The 25,394-nt window shown below is 36.9% G+C and overlaps 2 protein-coding genes across 6 annotated transcripts in view; both read right to left on the bottom strand.

Annotated features, from left to right (window-relative positions):
- LOC141387072 (uncharacterized) overlaps nt 1-3,038 on the bottom strand; it is a 201,316-nt gene extending 198,278 nt beyond the window's left edge. For all 3 annotated transcript variants that reach the window (XM_073956198.1, XM_073956201.1, XM_073956205.1), the window contains exon 1: nt 1,967-3,038. The gene's annotated coding sequence lies outside the window, so the exon portion shown is untranslated. The remainder of the gene's footprint in view (nt 1-1,966) is intronic.
- Nucleotides 3,039-10,594: 7,556 nt separating this feature from the next.
- Nucleotides 10,595-22,885, bottom strand: Sply (Sphingosine-1-phosphate lyase). Of its 3 annotated transcripts, none has more exons than XM_073957789.1 (8): nt 22,607-22,885; nt 22,095-22,412; nt 14,997-15,421; nt 14,694-14,930; nt 14,418-14,627; nt 14,111-14,349; nt 13,884-14,030; nt 10,595-11,061 (listed from the first exon to the last, which is right to left on the bottom strand). In XM_073957789.1, the coding sequence occupies exons 2-8, from the start codon at nt 22,267-22,269 to the stop codon at nt 10,836-10,838; spliced, it is 1,659 nt and encodes a 552-aa protein (XP_073813890.1). In that variant the 5' UTR covers nt 22,270-22,412; nt 22,607-22,885; the 3' UTR covers nt 10,595-10,835. The 3 variants fall into 3 exon arrangements, with proteins under 3 accessions (XP_073813890.1, XP_073813892.1, XP_073813891.1); XM_073957791.1 differs by having other exon boundaries at nt 22,481-22,797; XM_073957790.1 differs by having other exon boundaries at nt 22,565-22,794.
- Nucleotides 22,886-25,394: the final 2,509 nt, after the last annotated feature.

Genomic DNA, 25,394 nt, shown 5'->3' with positions numbered 1-25,394 from the left:
AACCGGTGTCATAGGGGTTTTGTGCAACTTTCAGGCTATTTCATCAGGAAGTATGGACTTGCCCCTGATGAAACTTGTACCCTCGTATGGCGGGCAGTGAATACAAGTTACTAACACAAAAATCAAAGCGATTCGAGAGCAGGTCCTAAACTAAACTTATACGAAATTTTGTGTGGGAGGTACCCGAAGGAGTGGACCGATTGAGTCCATATTGGAACCTCATCTAAGTCCGGAAGACATTTCACGATGTGAAATGTATGGACCAAATCGGTTACTTCCTTCAAGAGTTATCATACGTACAAATTTTGCGAACATTTTCGAACTTTTGTGGGGGAGGTACCGGAAGGAGTGGACCGATAGCATAAATGCTGAGGGTATAAAAATCAGTCAGTTGGCGTCTTCTTTCAGAAAGGGTCTAACTTTCAGAAAGGGACTATAGAAGCAGCCATTCTTTCAGAAAGGGACTATAGAAGCAGCCTTTCTTTCAGAAAGGGACTATAGAAGCAGCCTTTCTTTCAGAAAGGGACTATAGAAGCAGCCTTTCTTTCAGAAAGTGTCTATCGAAGTACCCTTTCTTTCGGAAAGGGTCTATCGAAGCACCCATTCTTTCGGAAAGTGTCTATCGAAGCACCCTTTCTTTCGGAAAGTGTCTATCGAAACACCCTTTCTTTCAGAAATGATCTATTGAAGCACCCTTTCTTTCAGAAGGGTCTATAAAAGCACACTTTCAGGAAAGTCAATTGGTTCCTTAGGATCGACAATTTGGTAAAATGCTCTAGGATTTGGGGAAGTAAGCCCTCGGGTGTCTTTGCTATTGGTGAGAGCCAAGAGATCGGCCAGTAAGATTCTCCTTTATTCGCATCTTTCCCAGGTTTCTGTAGCGGGAATACCACTAATTTCTAAGCAGAAATCTTTGCAATCAGGAAGGCGGCAGGTCTGATAGAAAGTCTGGGTCCTGAGATCTTTGAGGCGATGGCAAACTTTTTTGAGATAGTCAAATGGCTCTTGAAGACTCCAAATCCATCAACATCACACCTGAAGAATTGTATATTGAAATTGGGGAAGCTGAAATGCCTTTCGACTATGTTGGATATCCAGACAGTGATATATCGCTGTAAACAAAGACGCTAACTAGCCACCCTCAGATAAACATGATAAAACAGCAGGGGCTATTACTGACCACTGTAATGGGCGTACGATGTAGACTCTGTGAAGATGTAGACGAGATTGAAACTATTGAACACCTACAATAACGGCGCCCAATGCCATGCTGCAAAAGGTAAAACATTTTGGAGTTACACTTCATTGAACGCTTATTTTTCTGTCCCAACGTTGATCCTACAACAGAATACCCTATTCGCCGTTAGATACTACTATAAAATAGGAGACCCCCGTAGGAGGCTCCTATAAAATGGGAGACTTCCGTTGGATACTACTATAAAATAGGAGGCTCTTATAACATAGACCTCTGTAGGAGGTTCCTATAGAATAGGAGACCACCGTAGGAAGCTCCTATAGAATAGGAGACCGCCGTAGGAAGCTCCTATAGAATAGGAGGCTGCTATAAAATAGGTGACCTCCGTAAGAGCCTCCTGTAAAATTGGAGAACACCGTAGGAGGCTGCTATAGAATAGGAGACCTCTGTAAGAGCCTCCTATAAAGTAGGAGACCACCGTAGGAAGATCCTATAGAATAGGAGACCGCCGTAGGAGACTCCTATAGAATAGGAGACCTTCGTAAGAGGCTCCAATAGAATAGCAGACCTTCGTAAGAGGCTCCTATAGAATAGGAGACCTCCTTAGGAAGTTCCTATAGAATAGGAAAACTGCAGGGGATGCTCCTATATTAGAGGAATTTCTTATGGAATAGGAAACCTCCGTGGGAGGATCCCTATTTTCCAATTACACTCAAACTTTATTTAACCCTCAATAAAATGTCAACATCCAACCCATTCCCATTTACCTACCTTAAGTTTTGTAAAGCATATCCACAGGCAAGCAGCGTGTAATCCCAAATATGATTCTCAGCTGTAATTCTATCCACTAGGTAGTTTTTATTTTATAATTTTTTTTCTTGTTGAAATCGAACACCAAACATCAAAAACATTTATTCACACATTAAAAAAGGCCACACAAATTTTGAAATTCTCAAAATGCCACTGACACACTAAGATAGCAGCAAAAAGCAGCAGTAGCACCAAAATCGGTTATTGCAAAAAAAATATTTTTTATATTTTTTTTCACTTTTTTCTATTCAAAAAACGTAACGTTCTGTTGACTCAAAAGAAGGTGTTGTTGTATTCAAGTAAAAAGAAAACCGAACAAATATTTCAGATATTTATTGTTGTATTGATTCTTGTTGTTGTCATTAATTTAAACAATAAAGGTAATATAATTAACTAGACGCACACACATACACTTTAGTAAACTAACATTCAAACATTCAAAAACTATTTTTTTTTGAATCATCAAATGTTTTGCAAGGCGCCCAATGTGAATGGGGGATATGGGGAACAGGGGGCAAACTACCAAATTATTGCATTGCTAAAGCTTATCAATTGTATTTTTTGTTTGTTTGTTTGTTAATAACAATTTTAAGGTTTATTATCACTTTTTTCTTTATGCTGCTATTTTTCGTGTATTTCAAATAGGTATTTTTTGAAATAATTTTTTTGTGCAATTATCTTAAAGATATTTTTTATTTTTCTTTGTAGGTGTTTTGAATTTATTTTTTTATTTGCATTCAAGTGTATTGTGCACTATTATTGTTGTTGTTATGTGATTATTTGTTGCTAAACAACCCAACAAAACAAACAAACGACGACGACTTGATTTTGTGTTAAAGCGACCGTAGTAACGTAGTAACGACCGTACTGAAATCTACTAAACAACTGAAGTTCGTTCATTATCTCCGTTCATCGTGCACATGGTACACATAAGGTGGTGAAGCGATTAGTCCAGCTGGTTTCACCCAATCTGTCAAATTCATTGTTATTGTGAATTAGTCGTATGAAAACATAAACAAAAATTATGACAACTTGAAGCACTTTCAATCAAAATAATCTTGTTGTTGTAGTTTCTGGTTCACATGGTCGTGTGCAAGCAACCAACGAACCAAACAACCAGCCAGTCCACTAGCAAGGTAACCAAACAACCAACATCTAACCACCAATATTGGTTAAAATAGTGTTGCCACAGTATGCAAGGTTTTTAACTAAACTAGGGGAATTGTTTGGCCAAGAATAATTGTAAAACTAAAAACACCTAAAAAGTCGACTTTGTCGACAGCTATAGAACAGAACCCTAGTTTTAAAAATAACTAGAATTTTCGTAGGTGACGGAAGGAAGATTCTAGCATAATTTATCGTAGGAGCCTCATATAGAATAGGAGACCTCCGCAGGAGGCTCACATAGACTAGGAGACATCCGTAGGAAGCTCCCATAGAATAGGAGACCTCCGTAGGAAGCTCCTATAGAATTGGAGACCTCCATTGGAGGGTCCTATACGAATAGGGGAAGTCCGTAGGAGGCTCCTATAGAATTGGAGAAGTCCTTAGGAAGCTCCTATAGTATAGCAGACTCCATAGGAGGCTTACATTGAATAGGAGACCTCCGCAGGAGGCCCCTATAGAATAGGAGACCTCTGTAGGAAACTCCTATCGAATAGGGGAAGCCCGTAGGAGGCTCCTATTTTATAGCAGACCTCCATAGGAGGCTACCATAGAATCGGAGACCTCCGTAGAAGGCTTCCATAGAATTGGAGACCCCCGTAGGAGTCTCCTATAGAATTGGAGACCCCCGTAGGAGTCTCCTATAGAATTGGAGACCTCCGAAGGAGACTGCTATAGAAAAGGAGACGTTAGCAGGAGGATCCTATAGAACAGGAGACCTCAGTAGGAGGCTCCTATAGAATTGGAGAACGCAGTTGGAGGCTCCTATAGAATTGGAGACCTCCATTGGAGGGTCCTATACGAGCCGTAGGAGCCTCCTATAGAATTGGAGAAGTCCGTAGGAAGCTCCTATAGTATAGCAGACCTCCATAGGAGGCTTACATTGAATAGGAGACCTCCGCAGGAGGCTCCTATAGAATAGGAGACCTCAATAGGAGGCTCCTATAGAATAGGAGACCTCAATAGGAGGCTCCTATAGAATAGGAGACCTCAATAGGAGGCTCCTATAAAATAGGAGAACTCTGTAGGAAACCCCTATCGAATAGGGGAAGCCCGTAGGAGGCTCCTATTTTATAGCAGACCTCCATAGGAGGCTACCATAGAATCGGAGACCTCCGTAGGAGGCTACAATAGAATCGGAGACCTCAGTAAAAGGCTTCTATAGAATTGGAGACCCCCGTAGGAGTCTCCTATAGAATTGGAGACCTCCGAAGGAGACTCCTATAGAAAAGGAGACGTCAGCAGGAGGATCCTATAGAACAGGAGACCTCCGCAGGAGGCTCCTATAGAATAGGAGACCTCAATAGGATGCTCCTATAAAATAGGAGACCTCTGTAGGAAACTCCTATCGAATAGGGGAAGCCCGTAGGAGGCTCCTATTTTATAGCAGACCTCCATAGGAGGCTACCATAGAATCGGAGACCTCCGTAGAAGGCTTCCATAGAATTGGAGACCCCCGTAGGAGTCTCCTATAGAATTGGAGACCCCCGTAGGAGTCTCCTATAGAATTGGAGACCTCCGAAGGAGACTGCTATAGAAAAGGAGACGTCAGCAGGAGGAACCTATAGAACAGGAGACCTCAGTAGGAGGCTCCTATAGAATTGGAGAACGCAGTTGGAGGCTCCTATAGAATTGGAGACCTCCATTGGAGGGTCCTATACGAATAGGGGAAGCCCGTAGGAGTCTCCTATAGAATTGGAGACCCCCGTAGGAGTCTCCTATAGAATTGGAGACCTCCGAAGGAGACTCCTATAGAAAAGGAGACGTCAGCAGGAGGATCCTATAGAACAGGAGACCTCCGCAGGAGGCTCCTATAGAATAGGAGACCTCAATAGGATGCTCCTATAAAATAGGAGACCTCTGTAGGAAACTCCTATCGAATAGGGGAAGCCCGTAGGAGGCTCCTATTTTATAGCAGACCTCCATAGGAGGCTACCATAGAATCGGAGACCTCCGTAGAAGGCTTCTATAGAATTGGAGACCCCCGTAGGAGTCTCCTATAGAATTGGAGACCTCCGAAGGAGACTCCTATAGAAAAGGAGACGTCAGCAGGAGGATCCTATAGAACAGGAGACATCAGTAGGAGGCTCCTATAGAATTGGAGAACTCAGTTGGAGGCTCCTATAGAATTGGAGACCTCCGTTGAAGGCTCCTATAGAATTGGAGACTTCCATTGGAGGGTCCTATACGAATAGGGGAAGTCCGTAGGAGCCTCCTATAGAATTGGAGAAGTCCGTAGGAAGCTCCTATAGTATAGCAGACCTCCATAGGAGGCTTACATTGAATAGGAGACCTCCGCAGGAGGCTCCTACAGAATAGGAGACCTCAATAGGAGGCTCCTATAAAATAGGAGACCTCTGTAGGAAACTCCTATCGAATAGGGGAAGCCCGTAGGAGGCTCCTATTTTATAGCAGACCTCCATAGGAGGCTACCATAGAATCGGAGACCTCCGTATGAGGCTACCATAGAATCGGAGACCTCCGTAGAAGGCTTCTATAGAATTGGAGACCCCCGTAGGAGTCTCCTATAGAATTGGAGACCTCCGAAGGAGACTCCTATAGAAAAGGAGACGTCAGCAAGAGGATCCTATAGAACAGGAGACCTCAGTAGGAGGCTCCTATAGAATTGGAGAATTGGAGACCTCCATTGGAGGGTCCTATAAAATAGGAGACTTCCGTAGGAGGCCCCTAAAGAATAAAATACCTCAATAGTAGGCTATTTTCGAATAGCAGACCTCAGTAGGAGGCTCCTATAGAATAGGAGATCAGTAGGAGGCTCCTATAGAATAGGAGACCTCCGTAGGGGGTTCATATAGAATAAAATACGTCCGTAGAAGGCTCCTATTGAATAGGAGACCTCCGTAGGAGGCTGCTATAGTATAGCAGACCTCCATAGGAGGCTCCTATAGAATAGGAAACCTCCGTAGGAGGCTACTATAGAAGAGGAGGCCTCCATTGGAGGGTCCTATAGAATTGGAGACCTCCATTGGAGGCTCCTATTAAATAGGAGACTTCCGTAGGAGGCCCCTAAAGAATAAAATACCTTAATAGTAGGCTCTTATCGAATAGCAGACCTCAGTAGGAGGCTCCAATAGAATAGGAGACCTTAGTAGGAGGCTCCTATAGAATAGGAGACCCCATTAGGAGGCTCCTATAGAATAGGAGACCTCAGTAGAAGGCTCCTAAAGAATTAGAGAGCTCCGTTGGAGGCTTCCATAGAATAGGAGAGCTCAGTATGAAGCTCTTAATGAATAGAACACCTCAATAGGAGGCTCCCATAGAATAGGAGACCTCTCGCTGCTATAGAATAGCAGCCATAATATGGAGGGTATAATTAAATTTGTCATTCCGTTTGTAACACATCGAAATATTCATCGGAGACCCTATAAAGTATATATATTCTTGATCAGGGTAAAATTTTAAGTTGATATAACAATGTCTGTCTGCCGCCCGTCCGTCTGTTGAAATCAAGAATTAGCTCTCAATTTTTGAGGTAGAGCTTTGTAATTTGGTATAGACGTTTCTATAGAACGGTACCTCCCGATTTGCGGTATTTTGAGGGTTGTGGCCTCAATATTCCTCCGAAAGGGCTGAAATTTGGTATTTAGTCTTCATTTGGGGTACACAATTTTTCTTATGAAATTTATCGGTATAGGTCCACGCCTTCATATAGCCTCCACAGAATGGTACCTCCCGATTTTCGGTATTTTGAGGGTTGTGGCCTCAATATTCCTCCAAAAGGGCTGACATTTGGTATTTAGTCTTCATTTGGGGTACACAATGTTTCTTATGAAATTTATCGGTATAGGTCCGCGCCTTCATATAGCCTCCACAGAATGGTACCTCCCGATTTTCGGTATTTTGAAGGTTGTGGCCTCAATATTCCTCCGAAAGGGCTGAAATTTGGTATTTTGTCTTCATTTGGGGTACAAAACTCTCCATATGGATTTACCGCAAAACAGGATGTACCTCATAAAACGGTACATCCTGATTTGCGGTATTTTGAACTTTGTGGCCTCAATATTCCACCGTACCTGGCGGTACTATCGCGAAGCGAAGCAAGAGAAAAAACCATTGTGTTTTGGCTTTTAGACCTCACATTTCTCAATTTCACAAACGATTGGCGTCTCCACATATCGACGCCTCCAAACAATAGTATGCTAAGTCGACTTAGCATGTTTTTAAGTTTTTTACATTTTTATATTTAAAGTACTTTAACTTAAATTCTGTAAAATTTTGGTAATAATCGGACAATCCGAACAGAAGTTATAAACAAATATTTACTTAGCATAGTATTGAAGGTCAAAGAAATTTCCAAACTTTTAGAGCTTGTCCTGCAAAACTCACTGTTCAGAATTAGCAAACTATTACCTGGAGGTGTCGAACGTCCTTTAACTTAAATTCTGTCAAATTTTGGTAATGATCGGTCAATCCGAACAGAAGTTATAAATAAATATTGGCTTAGCATAGTACTGAAGTTCAAAAAAAAGTCCACACTTTGAGAGCTCCTCCTGCAAAACTCACTTTTTAGACTTAGCATACTATTATTTGGAGGTGTCGATATATGTAGTTGATTGTCCAACGTTTCAAACGCGGCTGGAGGCAAATAGTTTGATTGAGGGTATCGAAGGTTAAAAGCCACTATGATTGTTCAGTCGTATGGTCGGTTCTGGTTCAATCCTCTACTCATATGTGTGGATATAGCGTGTTATGCTGTTGTAGTACTATGCATTTTCCAGAACGATGTTGATGTTGGGCAACTGGAAGACTGCTTCTCATCATGGGATAAATTGAGGACATTTATCAAATATTCAACTCCGTTTTCGTTTATACTTGTCCTCACCAGTCATTATACCCCCAGCTTTTAGGCTAACAACGAAACAGAGGTTTTAGACCCCTAGTAGGTTTGAACGAACGAAATCAGTTTCAGACAATTTTGAGTCGATTTACCCCGTCTGTCTGGCTGGAGCGCATGATCACCGGAGTAAATAAAATCACCCCTGCTTTCAACCTTTGGATATAACAGCTTTTAGACTTCGAGAGTCAGAATCAGTAACGTGGCAAATTTCACACATTGGACATGCGAAGGTCTTGAACTTAACTCATAGTCAGCTTGGGATTGGCGTGAAACCTCTTTCAGGTTTCTATTCTATGCCGATGCATTTGGGTTGAACGTAATTTATTAATCTGTTAAGCCACTTATGTGCTACTACATCAGCAACCTTCGTATAATATACCTTGAGAAGACCCACCGCAGATGGCTTAAGGAACCTGGATGCAGCATATCCAAAGCAATCTAGCCAGCGATCTTCCAACGTATAACCTTTTGCCTTCTTCCGCTTGATAAATTAGAAATGAAAATCACTGGAAGATGGTGTCGTCGACTAGTGTAGATTATAAAATGCAGAGGACCTTCAACAACAAATAACAATTAATGGGTCGATTCCGTATTGCGAGGCGAGTCATGTCGCGTCGTCTATCGTCTCTGTGACAAAATTTAAAAAATGCACTACATAAAGCGATGGAAAATAATCGTCGATAACAAGTTATCGGTATGTAACGGAGCGTTTTTTGTTTTGGTTTCAATAAATTAGAAGAAATATCAGAACAAGTTGTACACGAAAGTTATACAGGTATGTGATGGAAAACGATTCGACTCGTTTTGCTATAAATCGAAATCGTATATCTCTAATTTCGGTGAATATTTTAATGAAATTGAAAATGGATTTTAAAAATATTATTCAAATAAGGGGCGTTTGCGAAGAAAAACTATATATATCATTAACGACACTCCGATTATATACCATTTCGATTCTGCAAATCGAATCGAATCGGTTTTCATCACATACCCGATAGTTTTCTAAAATGATAAGCTCAGTGCATGGTACAATTTGAAAGGTAGATGCCTCAGCCCAGCTGATCGAATCTAAAACGTCAAAAAACTAGGAATTCGCCATGAAAAATCAAAACAAAAAACCATATGATTCGGTAAGTAAGAGATAGCATGTCTACACTTTATAGGCAAACACAAGCGATAAAAAGAGACAACAAGAGACCATTTGGCGAAAATTTTGACAGTTTACATTACAAAAAAAGTTGCTTTTTGTAGCAATTCGCCGATGCATCTACCTTTCTTATTGTACCATGGCTCAGTGGAACTATTTTTTGATGATAGTGAAGAAGATATAGTTAACGTAGCATCTATCAGACGACACTTAAGAGATAAATTTTCCCAATGAAGTGCTTACAGGAGTAGAGTGTTATGAATCCTTTCTTCGTTCGCTCGTTGGGCGCCATTTTTTCTTTGTGTGACAGGGTTGAAAAGCACAAAAATACTCCTTACGTACATCCAAATTTCTTTCGACTGGTAAGTTGAGGTCATTGTTGTCTTCTCGAATAGTTACCCCTTTTAGAATAAAGACTATTGTACGTTATTCTGTCCTTAGAAATCGAATGGTCCTTTTCGCATGATCTAATACCTTTTTCACTTGTCTAGTGTCTTCGTCCGATCTTTGAAGCTTTTGGCTGACCCTTACTCCTTTTATTCTTAGGTTAGGCACATTATCACTCGATTAACTAATTTGGGAGAGATGAATTCCATCCATCAACAGAATGTTGGGTTTCTTCTCCTTATTAAAAGAGATTATATCAAAACGCATTAATGCAAAAGATTTCAATTATTTTACATTCACTATTCAGGTATTTATGAAAAAATCGGTTTTGACAAATTTGGTAAGCCAATGTAAACCAGTCGTAAAATGAGCTCTAGACCCGACAATGCTCATGTGTTAGATGACGGGAGAGCACGTAAAACCAGTGGCGTTATTATGTCTGCTACGGATTTTGATTTGGATGTGCATCACACAACGTTAATCATCAATCAATGCTTGATTGGATTCTCTCTCGTTCTTTCTTAATGTGGATATTCAATTGCCAAAAATTACAAGCCAAGCCACCACATATGTAAATGGCGTGGGAGTTTCAAGTAAAACAAATGCTGCCATTCAAAAATTGAGTTCATTCATGTTTATGAAAAGTCGTAGTGGACGCAGCGAGCGGAACAACAAAATACGTGTCATACTTTAAATGGCAGCAACAGCTTTTGTTGTGGTAAGGCAAGTTTACAATATTCGTCGTCGTAAGAAATAATGACATAAATTTAATGAATGACATTTCATATTTATAGGGTTGTAATTTGAAAATATTATTTTTTTTAAATTGGTACATGTGTTAAAAATACTCTTCATAAAATCAGAATTGTAGCTCTACTGTCGCATCATAAATATTGCTAAAAATACTACACTTGACCTTCAAATTCTCTAAATTTCTACGATTTTAGTCTTTATAATCCTCCAAAAAATATTGTTGATCAGTACTCCAAAAATTCACATAAAACCCCTGTTTAATACTCAAAGAAAAACTCAGTTTTATTTTTAAATTTTACAAAAATATATATGGTAGTGTATGTATATTTGTTCAACAAACTTTCAAATACATTTAAAGAAAAAAAAAAAAACAAGACGCTTAAATACATTACATTAAGATAGGAAATAACAAAGACAAAAAATAGTAATAACTTCTTTTATAAAAAATAGGCATATGTTTTGTGTTCTTTTGCTTCTAATGAATCATCATCTCCCGTTAAATCACATTATCACATTCTTATTCATTTCTTCGATGGAATGGAATACATGCTGTTAAGATAACAACGGGTGACTTCGCCTACAACCGAACGGTCGGGGATAGCTTGAGCCATACCGTACAATGCCATTTTACCAGACACAGGTTGCTGAGGATCCTTCATAATTTCACCAACAGCTTCACGTACATCGGCAATAAAACGATCAGCAACACCGGGAGCTGTATGCATATCGGTAATGCAAATGTGAATGCTGAAATGAAGATAAAGATATATTAAGTGGTTTGTAAGGTAACAGGAAACATTATACAATATTAAGCAATTTTAAATGTGAAACTATTGGCGCTCTACAGAAAAATCTACTGGTGTTCTCTGAAAAGACCAATTGGAAAGAACCTATGTTCATCTATAGGAAAAAACCTCTTGTATTTTAAGGAAAACATCTTGGTCATCTGTGAGAAGAAACTTTCGTTCTTCGAGAAGAATCAATAAAAAATCTATAGACTAGTCTTCTACAATAAGACCTCTAGGTGTTCTATAACAATACCTCTAAGTCTTCTATAAAAGAACCCATCGGTATTTTCATCAATAAGAATACCCTTACGCTTTATTTAAGAAGGAGACTGTTTGACCTTCTGTAAGATTTCCCGTCAGTCTTCTATAAGAATACCCTTTTTTTATTAGAAGAAAGTTTTACTTTTCTGTAAGAAAATAAGAAGAAAATTTGGTCTTCTATAAGAAGACTTCTAGGTCTTTTTATAAGACGCGTAGTTCGTCTATAGGATTCCCTTTTGTCTTCTGTAAGAAGATCCTTTGATCTTCTATAAGGAGACCTCGAGGTCTACTATAAAAACATCCTTAGTTCTTCAATAAGAATGCCCGGTATGCTATAAGAATACTCGTAGGTTTTCTATAAGAAGACCCCTAGGTTTTCTATAAAGAGATACAAAGGTCTTCTTCTCTTCGCCTCTATAAGATTTCCTTTGATCTTCTGTAAGAAGATTCTTCGGTCTTTTATAAGAAGACCTCGAGGTCTACTATAAAACACCCAGAAGACCTATAGATTTTCTATAAGAAGAAACCTATGTCTTATATAAAAAAAAAACTTCCAAAAAACACACAGAACTCGTAGATCTTCTATAAGAAGACATATAAGTTTTCTATAATAAGGTCCATAGCTTTTTTATAAGAAGTCCCCTAGGTTTTTTGTTTTATAAGAAGACGCGTAGGTCTTCTAAAGAATTCCATTTGGCCTTCGAAGATCCTTTGATATTATATGTATAAGAAGACCTCGAGGTCTACTATAAAAAAATGCATAGCTCTTTTATAAGGGACTTTGATCTTCTATTTGAAGACCCTAAGGTCTTTTATAAGAACTCCAGTCGGGTTTCTATGAGAACTCCCATAGGTTTTTGTATAATAAAACCCTAGGTTTTTATAAGAAGACCCCTAGATTTTCTATAAAGAGATAAAGATCTTCTATAAGAAGGCCTGTGGGTGTTCTATAGGATTCCCTTTGAAGATTCTTCGATTTTCTATAAGAATTCCTCATGGTCTATAATAAAAACCTTAGGCCATCTTTAAAATGATCCATAGGTGTTCTATAAGACCATTGATCTTTCATAAGAAGACCCGTAGGTCTTCTATAGGATCCCCTTTGGTCTTCTGTAAGAAGATCCTTTTATTTTTTATAAGAAGACCCCGAGGTCTACTATAAGAAGACATATACATTTTCTATAAAAAGATCTTTAGGTCTTTTGTAAGAATATCCTTAGGTCTTCTTCTTTCGTTTAACCTTTCGTCTTCGTTGGCAGTTGTTTCTCAGGCAGTCCAACCACCTTAGCTTCCCTACAGCTTGTGGACATTCTGACGTCCGATTGTCCTGCAAGGGTAAAACTGTTCGTCGTCTCAGCCTTCTTAAAAACTTTGGCTTAAACTTGTCCATGTTCTGGAAAGAAGATGTGATCCACATGAAATCAAAGGACATGTCAATGTCTCGGTTGCATCCTGCCTCGGAAACTCTTTATCAGTACGAGCTGATATAGTTGTTCATCTGAGCCCATAACCCCGTCTTTCACATTACCCTCATCTCCATCAGCTGATCATCGGTCAAGATCAGAATATGTAACATGTCTTCTGAGAATATGACCTGTTCTGCTCTTTTTAAACCTTTCAAGATAGTTGAGCTCCCTACTCTGTTTTTCTATATTATACCCAATAGTTTTGAGAGTCGTGTGTACCTGCGCGTAGGTTCCTGTCATCCAAAACTGGTTTGCACCATTCTTGGTAACATAATTGCCCAAAAAATAGCCGGTTCGTAATCATCCTAAATGCGGCTATAGGTGCCAAGGCGTCCACACCTAATTCCGCCGGATCAAAATCGATTGATATCGACGACACATGGCTCGTAATCACACAAAGGGACACCGTCGAGTTATTTATGCCCTGCAGCGTAACCTTTTTCGTTTTAATAGGCTTTCCCATTATAGTTTTTGTAAAGGGGGTCGGAACTACCCCGATCCATTTTTTGGTCCACGGGGGTCTAAAATGTCACAGGTATTGAGGGAAATGTAGAGCAAACATTTTTTAGAAATTGCTCTCTGATACATCTGTTTACATCTACGACTGGAAGAGATCTAAAAAAACATTTCTGAAACTCGAAAGGAGAAACTTCTTTCCGATTATGTTATATCAAATTTTACATACATATGTATGTCCCTGACGAGTTTCCCAAAAATTCAATTTTACCTGTTTCTGATCTAACGCATAGTTTTCTTCATTTGCTATTAATCGAACAAAAGGTGTCATACTCTCTACAAACTCTTGCTACATTACGTACTGCTGAAGTGAGCGGGTAAATGAATTTACAAAATTTTCATTAATATTGCTGTATAAAGCTCCGTGCAGTGGAATTGGTTTCTACATATTCGAAAGAAACTGTAGTACAGATTTAACATAATTTGTTTTTGGCGAAGCCATTACCTATGACCTACGGTTGTGTCCAGCGCTGTCCACATCCAGCCCTCGAAAATAAATAATAAAACAAAAATATATTTATTAAAACATTGTTCTTACCCGGAGGGGAATTGCAGGGTATTCAAATTCCATCCTTTTTTACACAAAACATCGGACAGTCGGAATATATCGAATACAGTTGAGCCCATGGCAATAACGGAGGTAGCGGGTTTGCCAAAAATAAAAATGCCATCAATTTTACGGAGACTGAACAAAAGAAAAATACAGAAACAGAAACAATAGTTATCCCTCTCAATACTCAAAACCATTCGTGTTACAGCACTTACGCCATTTCAATATAACGTGAGGTATCCAAGATGCGTTTTGTAGCCTCCAAATAGCCATTGAAACCGAAATTCATCATGGTAGCCCAACAGGCGGCAATAATACCACCAGCTCTGGAACCATTAACGGTGGGTGAACCATAAACACCGCCGGGCCAATCGGTGGTAACGGTATATTGATGATTCAAATACTTGACATCGGAATATAATACTAATGAAGAACCTTTGGGAGCAAAGCCGTACTAAAAGAAGGAAAATGAGGTGGATATTAAAATAGTATTTAAATTTGTTTCCTTCAGCTACCACTTACTTTATGTGTATCTGCAGACATACTGGTAACACCTTTTACGGAGAAGTTAAAAGGCTTAACCGAGTAACCTGCGGTGCGGGCCAAGGCAACCACAAAACTGCCCAAACAAGCATCAACGTGAACAGGAATATCATATTTCAAGCCCAATTGAGCAATGGCCTCAATATCATCCATGGTGCCGTAGGGGAAATTGGGGGCAGAACCAGCAAGCTAAAAAACGATAAAGCAGAGAAAAGTCGAGGAAAAGTTTACACTTAAGCTATTATGTTATCTTACCATAATTGTATTTTTATTAATGGCCTTTTTGAAGGCTTTCATATCAACTTCATAGGTCTGGGGATCAACATCCACATAATTAATGTGGATATTGAAATATTGGCCAGCCTTGTCAAAGGCAGCATGAATCGTTTTGGGTACCACCATATTGGGCTGGGTAATACCTTTGTGCTCACGGGCATAATCACGATATGCCTTGCAGGCCATGACAATTGACTCGGTGCCACCAGTGGTCATCTGAAAGCAAAAAAACAAAAATTCATTAAATAAAAGGGATAAATGAAAATCCAAATCTCTACTCACCGTGCCACAACATTTCTCATTACCCTGGAACAGAGCCAAAGCCATTTTAACAACTTCTGCCTCCATTTTACAAACCCCGGGGAAAATATCAGGATGCAGGGGATTTGTATAGGATGCCTTGCCATATACTTGTGTCACAAGTTCAGCCAAATCTTCTTTGTAGCCGTAGACAGCACCCGATACATGACCATCACGCCAATTGTAGTGGCCCAACTTCAAATGTTCATCCATCAATTTAAGAATTTCTTCCTTGCTCAAGCCATTTTCAGGCAATTGTAAACAATATTCCAGAGTTCCAGTCAACTTGGCGATTTCACCCTCGAAATCTTGATTGGCTTTAGATAGTTCAGTTTCGATTTTGCGACGTACGGCAGGAACTTTTTTCAAATAACGGAAGAATTGCCTTTTGCCGCGGGTATAAATGCCTGCAAAAATAGAAAGGGGAATAACATGAGTTATTTGTCGTTCACCTAATGGATAGAATGGTACTGGAAATTTCTCTATAACACGGGTATTGCGAAAAGCCAAGATGTTCGATTTTTGATTTTTCAATTTACTTTGGTTTCCTATAAAAAGACATTTTGGCCTTCTACGAGAAGAACCATCGATCTTCTATGAGCAAATACTTTAGTTTTCACTTGGAGGGTGTATAATAAAGATAAGGTGTTGTTACGCAGTCTCTGGAGATATGACTGAACCTGGCGATCTCCCTATTTCAGTACACGTAGTTTTGAATTGTTCCGCATACGACTGACGTCCAAACAACCTTGCAAACATGGTATTATTTTTTATATATAGACATGGCCTGTTCTGGTTAATTCTTCTACTGGAATACAAGGGAGTGTTGTTTGTAATTTATACCCCAGCACAATTTCAGCGCATGTGAAATCATTGGATGGGGAAATATTTTTGAAGAGATACTCGTCGTATTATTTTCGTGTAACTCCAGGTTCAAAAAATGAACTCCAGGTAATAATCATCGCCAGGATTAACAATGTTGCGATGCGAGGTCTTAAGGTTACAATTTGAAGAAAATTCTGAGCAAACTTTAGGTTTTCATGGTCCTAGTGGCCATTGCTATTGGTGTACTATGCTGATTGCGGCATCCATGTTGGTGTGCGATAAGCGAACTGCCTCCTCCAATGCTGCGGAGAAGGATCTTCCCTAATGGCAACAAAAGTAAAATCTTCTACTTCTTATTTCTCATTTTTTAAGTTTAACTAATCTTTTCAATTTTCCATATTTCGCGTTGAGAAATTGAAAATCCCCCCTTGTTGACCCTCTCGAATATTTCTTTAATAACTCTTCAAAAAATTTCCTAAAAATATCTTTCACTGATAAAGAAATTCTCATGCACTGGAATTTTAGTTGCCATAAGAGGCATTTGTTCGATTTCTATTTGGTTTAATTGAAATTGTTGTCAAATTTTCTAATCTCTAATTAAATTCAATGCACTGCAATCCATCACAACGCGTATGTGCTGTTTTTTTTATCAGTTACGGTCATTGTAGTTCCACACCTTGAAATAATCTTCCAAAAAAAGTGGGCTAACAGATAACGATGAGTGTTTGCTAGTTATGATTAAGAAAAACTTTCTTCACACAAGCTTTGATAGGATTTCAAAATTAAACAACAATAAAAAATAACGTAAGAGTAGAGAAATTAAAATTTTATCTTTCAGCGTAATGAAACTGTGAAAAAAAAACAGTGAAATGACTCATTTTATTGGAACTTGGACTTTAAACAAAATTTTTATTAATTCAAGAGACCCGTGACTAGAGTTATCTTAAGTTAATAACCGGGCCTATTATGCAATATGCATATACAATTATTGAAAATAGAAAGCCGAATAGTGGCCAAATGTAGAATTATTCTTGAACTTTGCTTTTGTATCTTCATTATTCTGTACATAAAAATAACAATTTTAAAAATCCAGACAAAAAAAGGGGTTTTTGTTGCTCTTTTTTATCTAAATTATACTTCAAATGACGAAATTCTACTCGATAAACAACATATTAACATGACTCGGCTTGAATATATCTACACATCAACATGTACCTTCACCCAAATACCCATGCTAGTTCTGTTATTAGATCCTCTGTCGTTCTTATCATTTCTCCTGAATCATAAATCATTTGCTTATTACTTGGTTTTTGTTGTTATTGCATTTTAAACAATTTCAAGTTCGTCTAATTGATTAGATTTTGGTCAAGTACAACACTAAAAAATGGGCTACACCGGGAATAGCTAAATTTTTGCTATAGAACAACTTTAATATTTTTATGACAACCTGGTAATAATGATTAGTGTAGATTGACTAAATTTCGTACCTCGACAATTTGCCACAATGTGGTTTAACAAATGACCTAATATTGGTGCGGATTGCGCCTCGTTAGGATTCCTAACTTAAGAGGGGCTTATATTGGTGAAATTTTCTCATCATGATGGTAATACCCATCTATCTGGCTTTGCTGTACATATGCCAAAAGAGAAACTTAATTCGCTTTTCTCTATCTAAAAAGTATCTAAATATTTGAAATTATTGCCATGTGAAACAAAGTTAACCGAACCTGTTGAACTGAATTCATCAGACAAAAATAGATTTCTATTTATATTATGGATGCATCTGATCTGGATTTGACATATAAGAGTTCTTCATCAGTTGGCGGTTTCAAAAATGTCTATGGCCGTATGTCCGCGGGCATAGGAAAGTTGTTAAAGCTTATACAGTATGCAAAGTTCATATTCGTACAACCTTAACAAATGAATAAAATCGTTATTAATTTCAAAATTTATCTGCAAATATTAAACAGAAGAATAACAAAACAAAATTTTAATTTATTCTGTCATTTAGGTATAGATGGCGCCTTTGTGGGTGGCAAAGTTCGTATTCGTACACCTATGAGCACTATATATTTTTGGGGTTTTTAAGGACTTTAAAAGCAAAATACCGCCAATTTTTTTCTTTACTTCTTTTGGAATGCCTCTTCTATGGAAATATGTAAAAATATCGATAATTTAATTAAAAAATTTGCATGAATAACAATTCGGACGAATATTTCAAATACTTAAGAAAAATGTGATAGACATGATTAACTATGACAATTAATTCCCGAATTTTTTACGAATATAGCTAATAGCAGGGGACCCCAAAGTAATTACCCTTTAGCAGCTTTCGTAGTGGGTATATAAAATATTTTTTTCCAAAATCTGAATATGTTTAGAACTTTCTGAAAGATATAGGCTAGATGGACATTCGATATGTAAAAAGACACACCTATTATAACGAATTTAATAGTTTCATTCTTACAGACTGTTTCACTATGTCGAACGAAAATGAAAACGAAAGAAAAACAACAAAACTCGTGTATTGTTTTTTAATTTTGTAGTTGTTTTAAAGCAGACACAAAGTCAATATTGCCATGAAAACCAAAGTTTAGGTGTTTTTCGTTCGCAATAATTTTCTTTCGACATAGTGAAACAGGGCCTTAAATTAAATTTTGTCATTAAATTCCAATATAAATTTAGACTCAGCAGTGCTCTGTTAAGTCCTTAACAGAAATCTGTTAATCCCTTAACAGTACCCAGCAAAAATACTCATTACAAATTGGCCTACTTTCTCATTATTTTAACACGGGCATGTCATAGGGAGTAAGTACTTATTTTTTGGCACATAAAAGTAAATAAAAAAGTACTTAAATAAGTAGTTACGACTTGAAGTAACCAGGGAGTAACTACTTATTTATCTACTTTTTAGTGGCCAAAAAATAAGTACTTACTCCCTATGACATGCCCGTGTTAAAATAATGAGAAAGTAGGCCAATTTGTAATGAGTATTTTTGCTGGGTACACTGTTGTTGGTTCATATCTTTGCTAAAATTCAATTTTCCAATTTGAAACACAATTTATCTTAACACACACAGGTATCTGTTACAACATTAGGTTTGTCCTCGTACTTACTAAATGTTGCTGAAACACTCTTTTTAAATTTTATTCAATGTATTTTTCAACAAATTCCACAAATATTTGAAATTTTCATTCATAATTTTCGATTCATAATCAAAGACATAGAACTGTAAAGACTGGAAAAGATGCATAATGCACAAATGTTTATGAAACAAAGTATATAAACATTTTACCAACAACAGGGGAATGTTTATGATAAAAACCTTATTAAAGCGCAATTCGGCTTATAAAAATTGTAGGAAAGCAAAAAGTTGGACTCAGGATTGTATTCAATAGCAGTTTCCAGTTCATTGAATATGAACTTGGCGGTTAAAAACGCCTGAAATGGTTAACTACTTAACAGAATGTTGTTATGATATCGTAACAACAGAGCTTAACTCCATCTATTGACAAATGTTAACAATTGAGTTTTCCAATCTTTATGTATTTAAATCTTCGTCATTATCAAAAACGTAGAGAAGTAAAGACTAGAAGAAATGCATTTTCCAAAAACATATGCTAATAGTTCCACATTTTGGTTACAGATGGCTACACAACTCACTGGAATTGATAACAGCAATGCCAATCGTTTTTGATTCCCATTTCTCGCGGCAGAAAACATTAACGTCGTGTTTTGTGGCTGAAATTTATGTCTTCACTATTTTTTATTTAATAAAAAAAACAAAAGTCAACGCCGTAAAATTTCAGTTTTAATGTTTTTCTTGTCAATATTCCAATGAGTAACAGTTTTCGTTTAACAGAATGTTGTTATGATATCGTAGCAACAGAGGTTAACTCCACCTACAGTTAATTTTTAACAATTGACTTTTCCTATCTTATAATTGGTCTTTTCCTTTACTTTTGAAAGTGGTAAAACCGGCTAAAGTAGTATAAGTTGTAACCTGCACTCATATGAATTGTATGGTGTCTGAAGTAAAGGAACGCTTTTCGAGTAAAAAGTCGTAAAACTTGAAGATTCTTGCACGTAAAGGAACAGAGCTAATATTGACATCTTTGTCATTATATTTCATAGGTTTTCATAGTTCGATTATCGGTTACTCTCTAAACATTCGATCGGGATTTCGGTCGAATTTCGTCATGCCGCTTTTTTATCGTGTCGAAATCTTTTTCACGACCAAATACTCGATCGAATCACGTAATTAGGTCCAGGGTTCTCCTCAACCTCATCGAGAAGAAAGTCCCCAATGTTTCAGGGAAGATATAATCCGGCACGACATTTGGGCAAATTTATCACTGACAGAAGAAGAGGAAACTATGGGCACAACAACGGTAATACACATATTTCCATGGGGTGTATGTAAACTTATGTCCCTATCATTTTTTGTTTTTTTTTTTTTTTAAATTTACCGTTATTTGTATTATGGAATATACATTTGTTGTATGAAATATTGTTTATTAGTGAGAAGAAATAAAACTGCATACTTGGATTTTCATAAAAATCACTACATACCCTAAAACCCGAGATTTATGGGGTGTATGTAAACTTTTGTCCCTAACTGTAAGTACAAATTTTAGGATATGTTCATATATTTTTCATAATCTCAAGTTAAAAAGTTACAGAATAAGCCCACAGATGTGCATATGATGCCACCTTAATTGAGAGTAGTGAATCAGAACTACAATTTCTTCTGACTCGTCTAAATTCATATATTGAAAAATATGGCTTAAAGATTAATATTTAAAAAACTAACAGCCTGTTTATGTATGTCGAATCGAAAATGTGTGCGAATTTTGAAAGTTTATAGACAAATTGTCTACATTTTTACAGAATAGCACAATCGTTACTGCAAACAATTTTAGTGTCGACAAAAATTGTCGGATTGTTAAAAAGTTACAGGATAACCCTACTGATATTAGGTCTGTACGATAACCTAAAAATGTGTACAAATTCGTACAAATTTTTACAGAATGCTGTTCGATAACAAAACAATTATCCAGCAAATGAGAGCGCGTTGAGAAAGATTTTTTGACAGTTCTGTGACTGAGAACTTTTTGCTGGGAAATTAGAATATATCTTTGGTCTCTTCATATTTCTCCTCCGCCGGGGCATGTTCACGATAAGTTTGCTGCTGAATAACTTTGGAGTTTCACATTTTGTTTATTCATCGGAATGAATCTGGCCTTGAACAAGGTCTTGAATAGTCTGATTTACCATAAATCCAACACCTCGTTAGTTGTTTCGTTTTATGACATATAAAATACTGGATGTAATCTTCTGTGTTACTTAACGCAATAATATCAGCTTTGTACTTTTGAAGTAGATCGACTAAACGATCAGGACAATTGCTTGGTATCTTCCACCCTCTACGTTTTAATATCTACGATAAGAAAATTTACTTCTTTTTTCTTTGCTACTGCAATTCAGTTAACTTTTATCTAAAATTAAGAAATCGTGTTAAAAAATAGTCTTTGTTCAACAACAAAGGCTTTTATGGACTTTATTCACATCGTATTTTTTTTATTGCATTTGTTGTTTTTTAGAAAGGAGAATTGAATTTCTATATCAAGGAAATTTTACTGCACAAATTTTAAGCATTAGTAATTCGGTTACAAATTAAAAGCTTATTGACCTCTGTGTTGTTAACGAAATAAGACAAATACACTAATACATGAATCATTAAGCGTGTGTTAAAGTGGATAATTATTTAGTTTATTATAACCGATATACAGGTTTATACCTATATACCAGTGCCGCTCTGTTTTTGAAATAAAACTCTATCTCCAGGGCAATAGCCACAACAATATACCCATGGAATTGCGCCCTGGAGATCATATTCAAACGCATTCAGTTTGAAGTTTTATTTTAAACATAGAGATAGAAGTACTTCTAAATAAATTCTATTGCCACAATCTCTTTTAATGGTCATCTGAAGCTATATATGTACATATGTACGTGTTAAAAGGTCTCATTTTTAGTTTGATGAACATTTCGAGGTAGAAGGAAATTGCATGACTCTATAAAAGTTCAAATTTCAACCACTATGTACTATCTATCCGTTTTATAAGGTGAACTAGCAACAGAGCTGATAATAAATATTGATAAAGCAAACTAGTTTCCACTAGAACATTTTCTTTTAAATCCAAAATCTTGATTGATATATTCATTCATCCATTCGTTGTTCATCAACTTACTTTCATCCTGATTGATAAAACTCCATAACCATACAGAGCTAAGTACTGCAGTTGCAGTTATTGTGGCAACCTGCCAAGGTTCACGATTGGCAAATAAGCGATTAATGCTTTCCGTAATAAGTTTACTGCATTCCATGCTGCCACCACCGCCGCCACTAACCGTGAAAGGTTTCATTTTCGTTTAAATGCTAGTTTTGTGACGACTCAGGTACAAATAAATAATTATTTTAATAAAAAATCACGTTTGACAAACACCAAACACACCACACTCAATAAAAGCCGACGCGCGCTCTGAACACCGTAATGGAATGAAAACAACTGAAACGATAATTAAATATGAAAACATTGAAAGGGGTTAATACAAGTGTGTTATTTCTTCAACGCACTGTGTTTGTAATCTTGGTTCATTTTTTGCCGTCTTATCAGTGGAATATTGATAAAACTAATCGGTGAAAATTTTTTTTACTGACCAAGTAGTATTGAATATTTCAGTAAAAACTTCACATCCTTACATAAAACAAAACGCCGGTCACTTTATTCTCACGCATATCATCAATGGTAATGCTATTGGATTTGTGCAATTGTCGCCATTAATTATTATTGCATTTTATTTGTTTTATTAATTCTTATAATTATAACACTGTAAATTTTTATAAATATGTAAATACAAAGTGGAAAAGTCATTAATCAGCTGTTATGTGATGAAAGTGAGAGAGACTCTCTTTTAGACATAAAATTGAATAAAGGTTGCTTTACACTGTGTGATTAAATTGTAGCTTTGTTCCAGAACTAACAAGTTTTTACAATTTTTACGAATTTTACACATTTTACCCGAAAAACCGTTCCCGTACACAAAAAAGTTGTAATAGGTAGTTTACACTATCTATCAATGTCATATGACACCAAATAAAAACACATATCTACCCACGCAGGCAATGTGGAGACGTAATTTTATTACATGTTTGCTGGTGTGGACGCGCAAAGTAAATGACGTAAGGAAAATCCCCAATATTGCACATTTCTCGGGAAAGTAAATTGAGTTTTTAGGCAATCAAATTAAAAGAAAGTCATCAAATAAAATAATGTCGGCTTTGACACTAAAAGGCTCCCTTTTTACTATAGGCTGACAAACCGAACAAACCATCTAACATCAAACGGCAGTAATACATTTCATTTTTTTAATGACCTTACATGTTTTAGTTGTTTAGTTTAGGACAGAATCAATGCCTGTAGTGGGATTCTGAAACTCATTTTTGCTGTTACCGACAAAAATCGGTAAAATTAAATCGCAAAATTATGACAAAAAACATAAAGAAAAGTTGGTATCACTGTTTGTGTCGGTAGAGGCTAGCGACTACTTTTTATTCATCGTTAATTTACCGAAAATTTTCGATAATTATCGAAATTATAAACATTTTAATTTTACCGACAATTATCGATAACAGCAAAAATGAGTTACAGAATCCCACTACTGAAGGGCCTTTTATAGATTTTAAAAATGTTGCTAACAATTGGTCTGTTCCTTTACTTTTAAAAATGGTAACAGTGGCAGAAAATGGTAAAAGTGGCAAACTGATATCATATAAATTGTATGCTATTAAAAGTAAGGGAACACTTTACAGGTTAAAAATGGTAAGAAATGGTAACCTCAGGCACGTAAAGGAACAGAGCAAATTACATTTACATAGACAATAAGAACAAACTGCAATAAAAATTATTATTCACTGGACGTTTTCGAACTTCAGGGTGCGTTGCCAATTCTAAGGTGGCCATCACCGACCAAAAAACTCAATTTACTTTTCCGAGAAATTTGTGTGTCTAAACACAGACTTAGGGGTATTTTACACGATATGTTTTTTACATATGAGTTGTCACTTTTTATATACAAAATGTATACGCAAAGTGACAACACATATGTAAAATAACATATCGTGTAAAACACCCATTAGCGACTATATAATGATGGAAATTTTCATGTCATATGACATTTACATATAGTGTAAACTACCCCTAAAATGTTCACTTCTCTTTAAACAAAAATGATGCGGAATTATACTATGTTTACATTTACGAAATCCACTCGATTTCATCTGTCAATTCATTTGTGTATACGTCAAATGAAAACTCATATGAAATCGATTGGATTTCATTTGACGTTTGAGCAATGGATTTGACAGTTGAAATCGAGTGGATTTCGTAAATGTAAACATAGTATTACGCTCTCTTTAAAAACTTTTTACTCGACAAATTTGAGCGTGTAAAAAATAGTAACATGAGCTTTGTTTCTTTACTTTTTTAATGGTAAAAGTGGCAAAAGAGAAAAGTGTCAAAATTGCTCCCTCATGAAAATTTTTACCAGAAAAGTAAAGGAACGAAAAAATGGTAGATCTGGTAGCAATGTCAAAAAGAAACATAAAAAATCAAATTTCGTCTTTTATTTCACAGTTTTTAATTTAGTTTTGTCAGCGTTCGACTTTTTCTTGTTTTTCGTCCATTTTTTCTTCATTGTGAAATAATCGTAGGCCTGTTCGATAACCTTGCAGGTTAAAAGTATTTGCATGTTCTTGCAAGTACTTGCAAAGGCCGCTGCACATACGGCGCGTTGAGCGTTGCGTTACAACAACAACATGAAAACTTCAAGAACAAACTTGGCATCACTTACACATTTTTCATGTGGTTGTTGCTTTCAACGCGAAACGCGTGACACAACGGACCGTATGTATTTGCCCATAACACCTCCCAATTCTCTTTCACTGAACAGGTTTGTTGTCGAACAGCATTTTGTAAAAGTTTGTGCAAATTTGTACAAACTTTTGAGTTATCGTACAGACCTATTTTCTACCTGCAGAAATTTGTCTTGTAGCCTGTGGTAGAAGAGAAAGGCTTTTGTGCTCTCTCTCACTCTCTGCCAGTTTTACCACTTTTTGGGGTTAAGGAACGCTTTGCAGGTAAAAATGGTAACAAATGGTAAAAATGGTAACCTCAGGTAAATAAAGGAACACAGCTATGGTTGCCGGCATCTGATTGGCTGGTACACTTTGACTTTTGTTCCAGTTTTTTGACGTATTTACCATTTTTCTGTTCCCGAACTATTTCAAAAAACTTTTGTGTTAGAACAATTTTTTACAGTTCTCTCTTTTACGAGTTTTACTATTAAAAATGGGGCTCCTCAAAGGGCGCGCTTCTGCTGTCGGTGCGTGTCAATTTGCTCACTCACACAATTGAAAAAGAGAGCTTTTGTTTTTGAAATGAAGATTTTCAGTACACACATTTTCTTCCATTACACAAGACAAACCAACA

Source organism: Musca autumnalis, unplaced genomic scaffold (assembly GCF_047663935.1).
Source record: "Musca autumnalis isolate F117 unplaced genomic scaffold, ASM4766393v1 scaffold_5, whole genome shotgun sequence".
Lineage (NCBI taxonomy): Eukaryota > Metazoa > Arthropoda > Insecta > Diptera > Muscidae > Musca > Musca autumnalis.
Note: the sequence above shows the minus strand (reverse complement) of the source record. Positions and strands in the feature narration are given on the sequence as shown.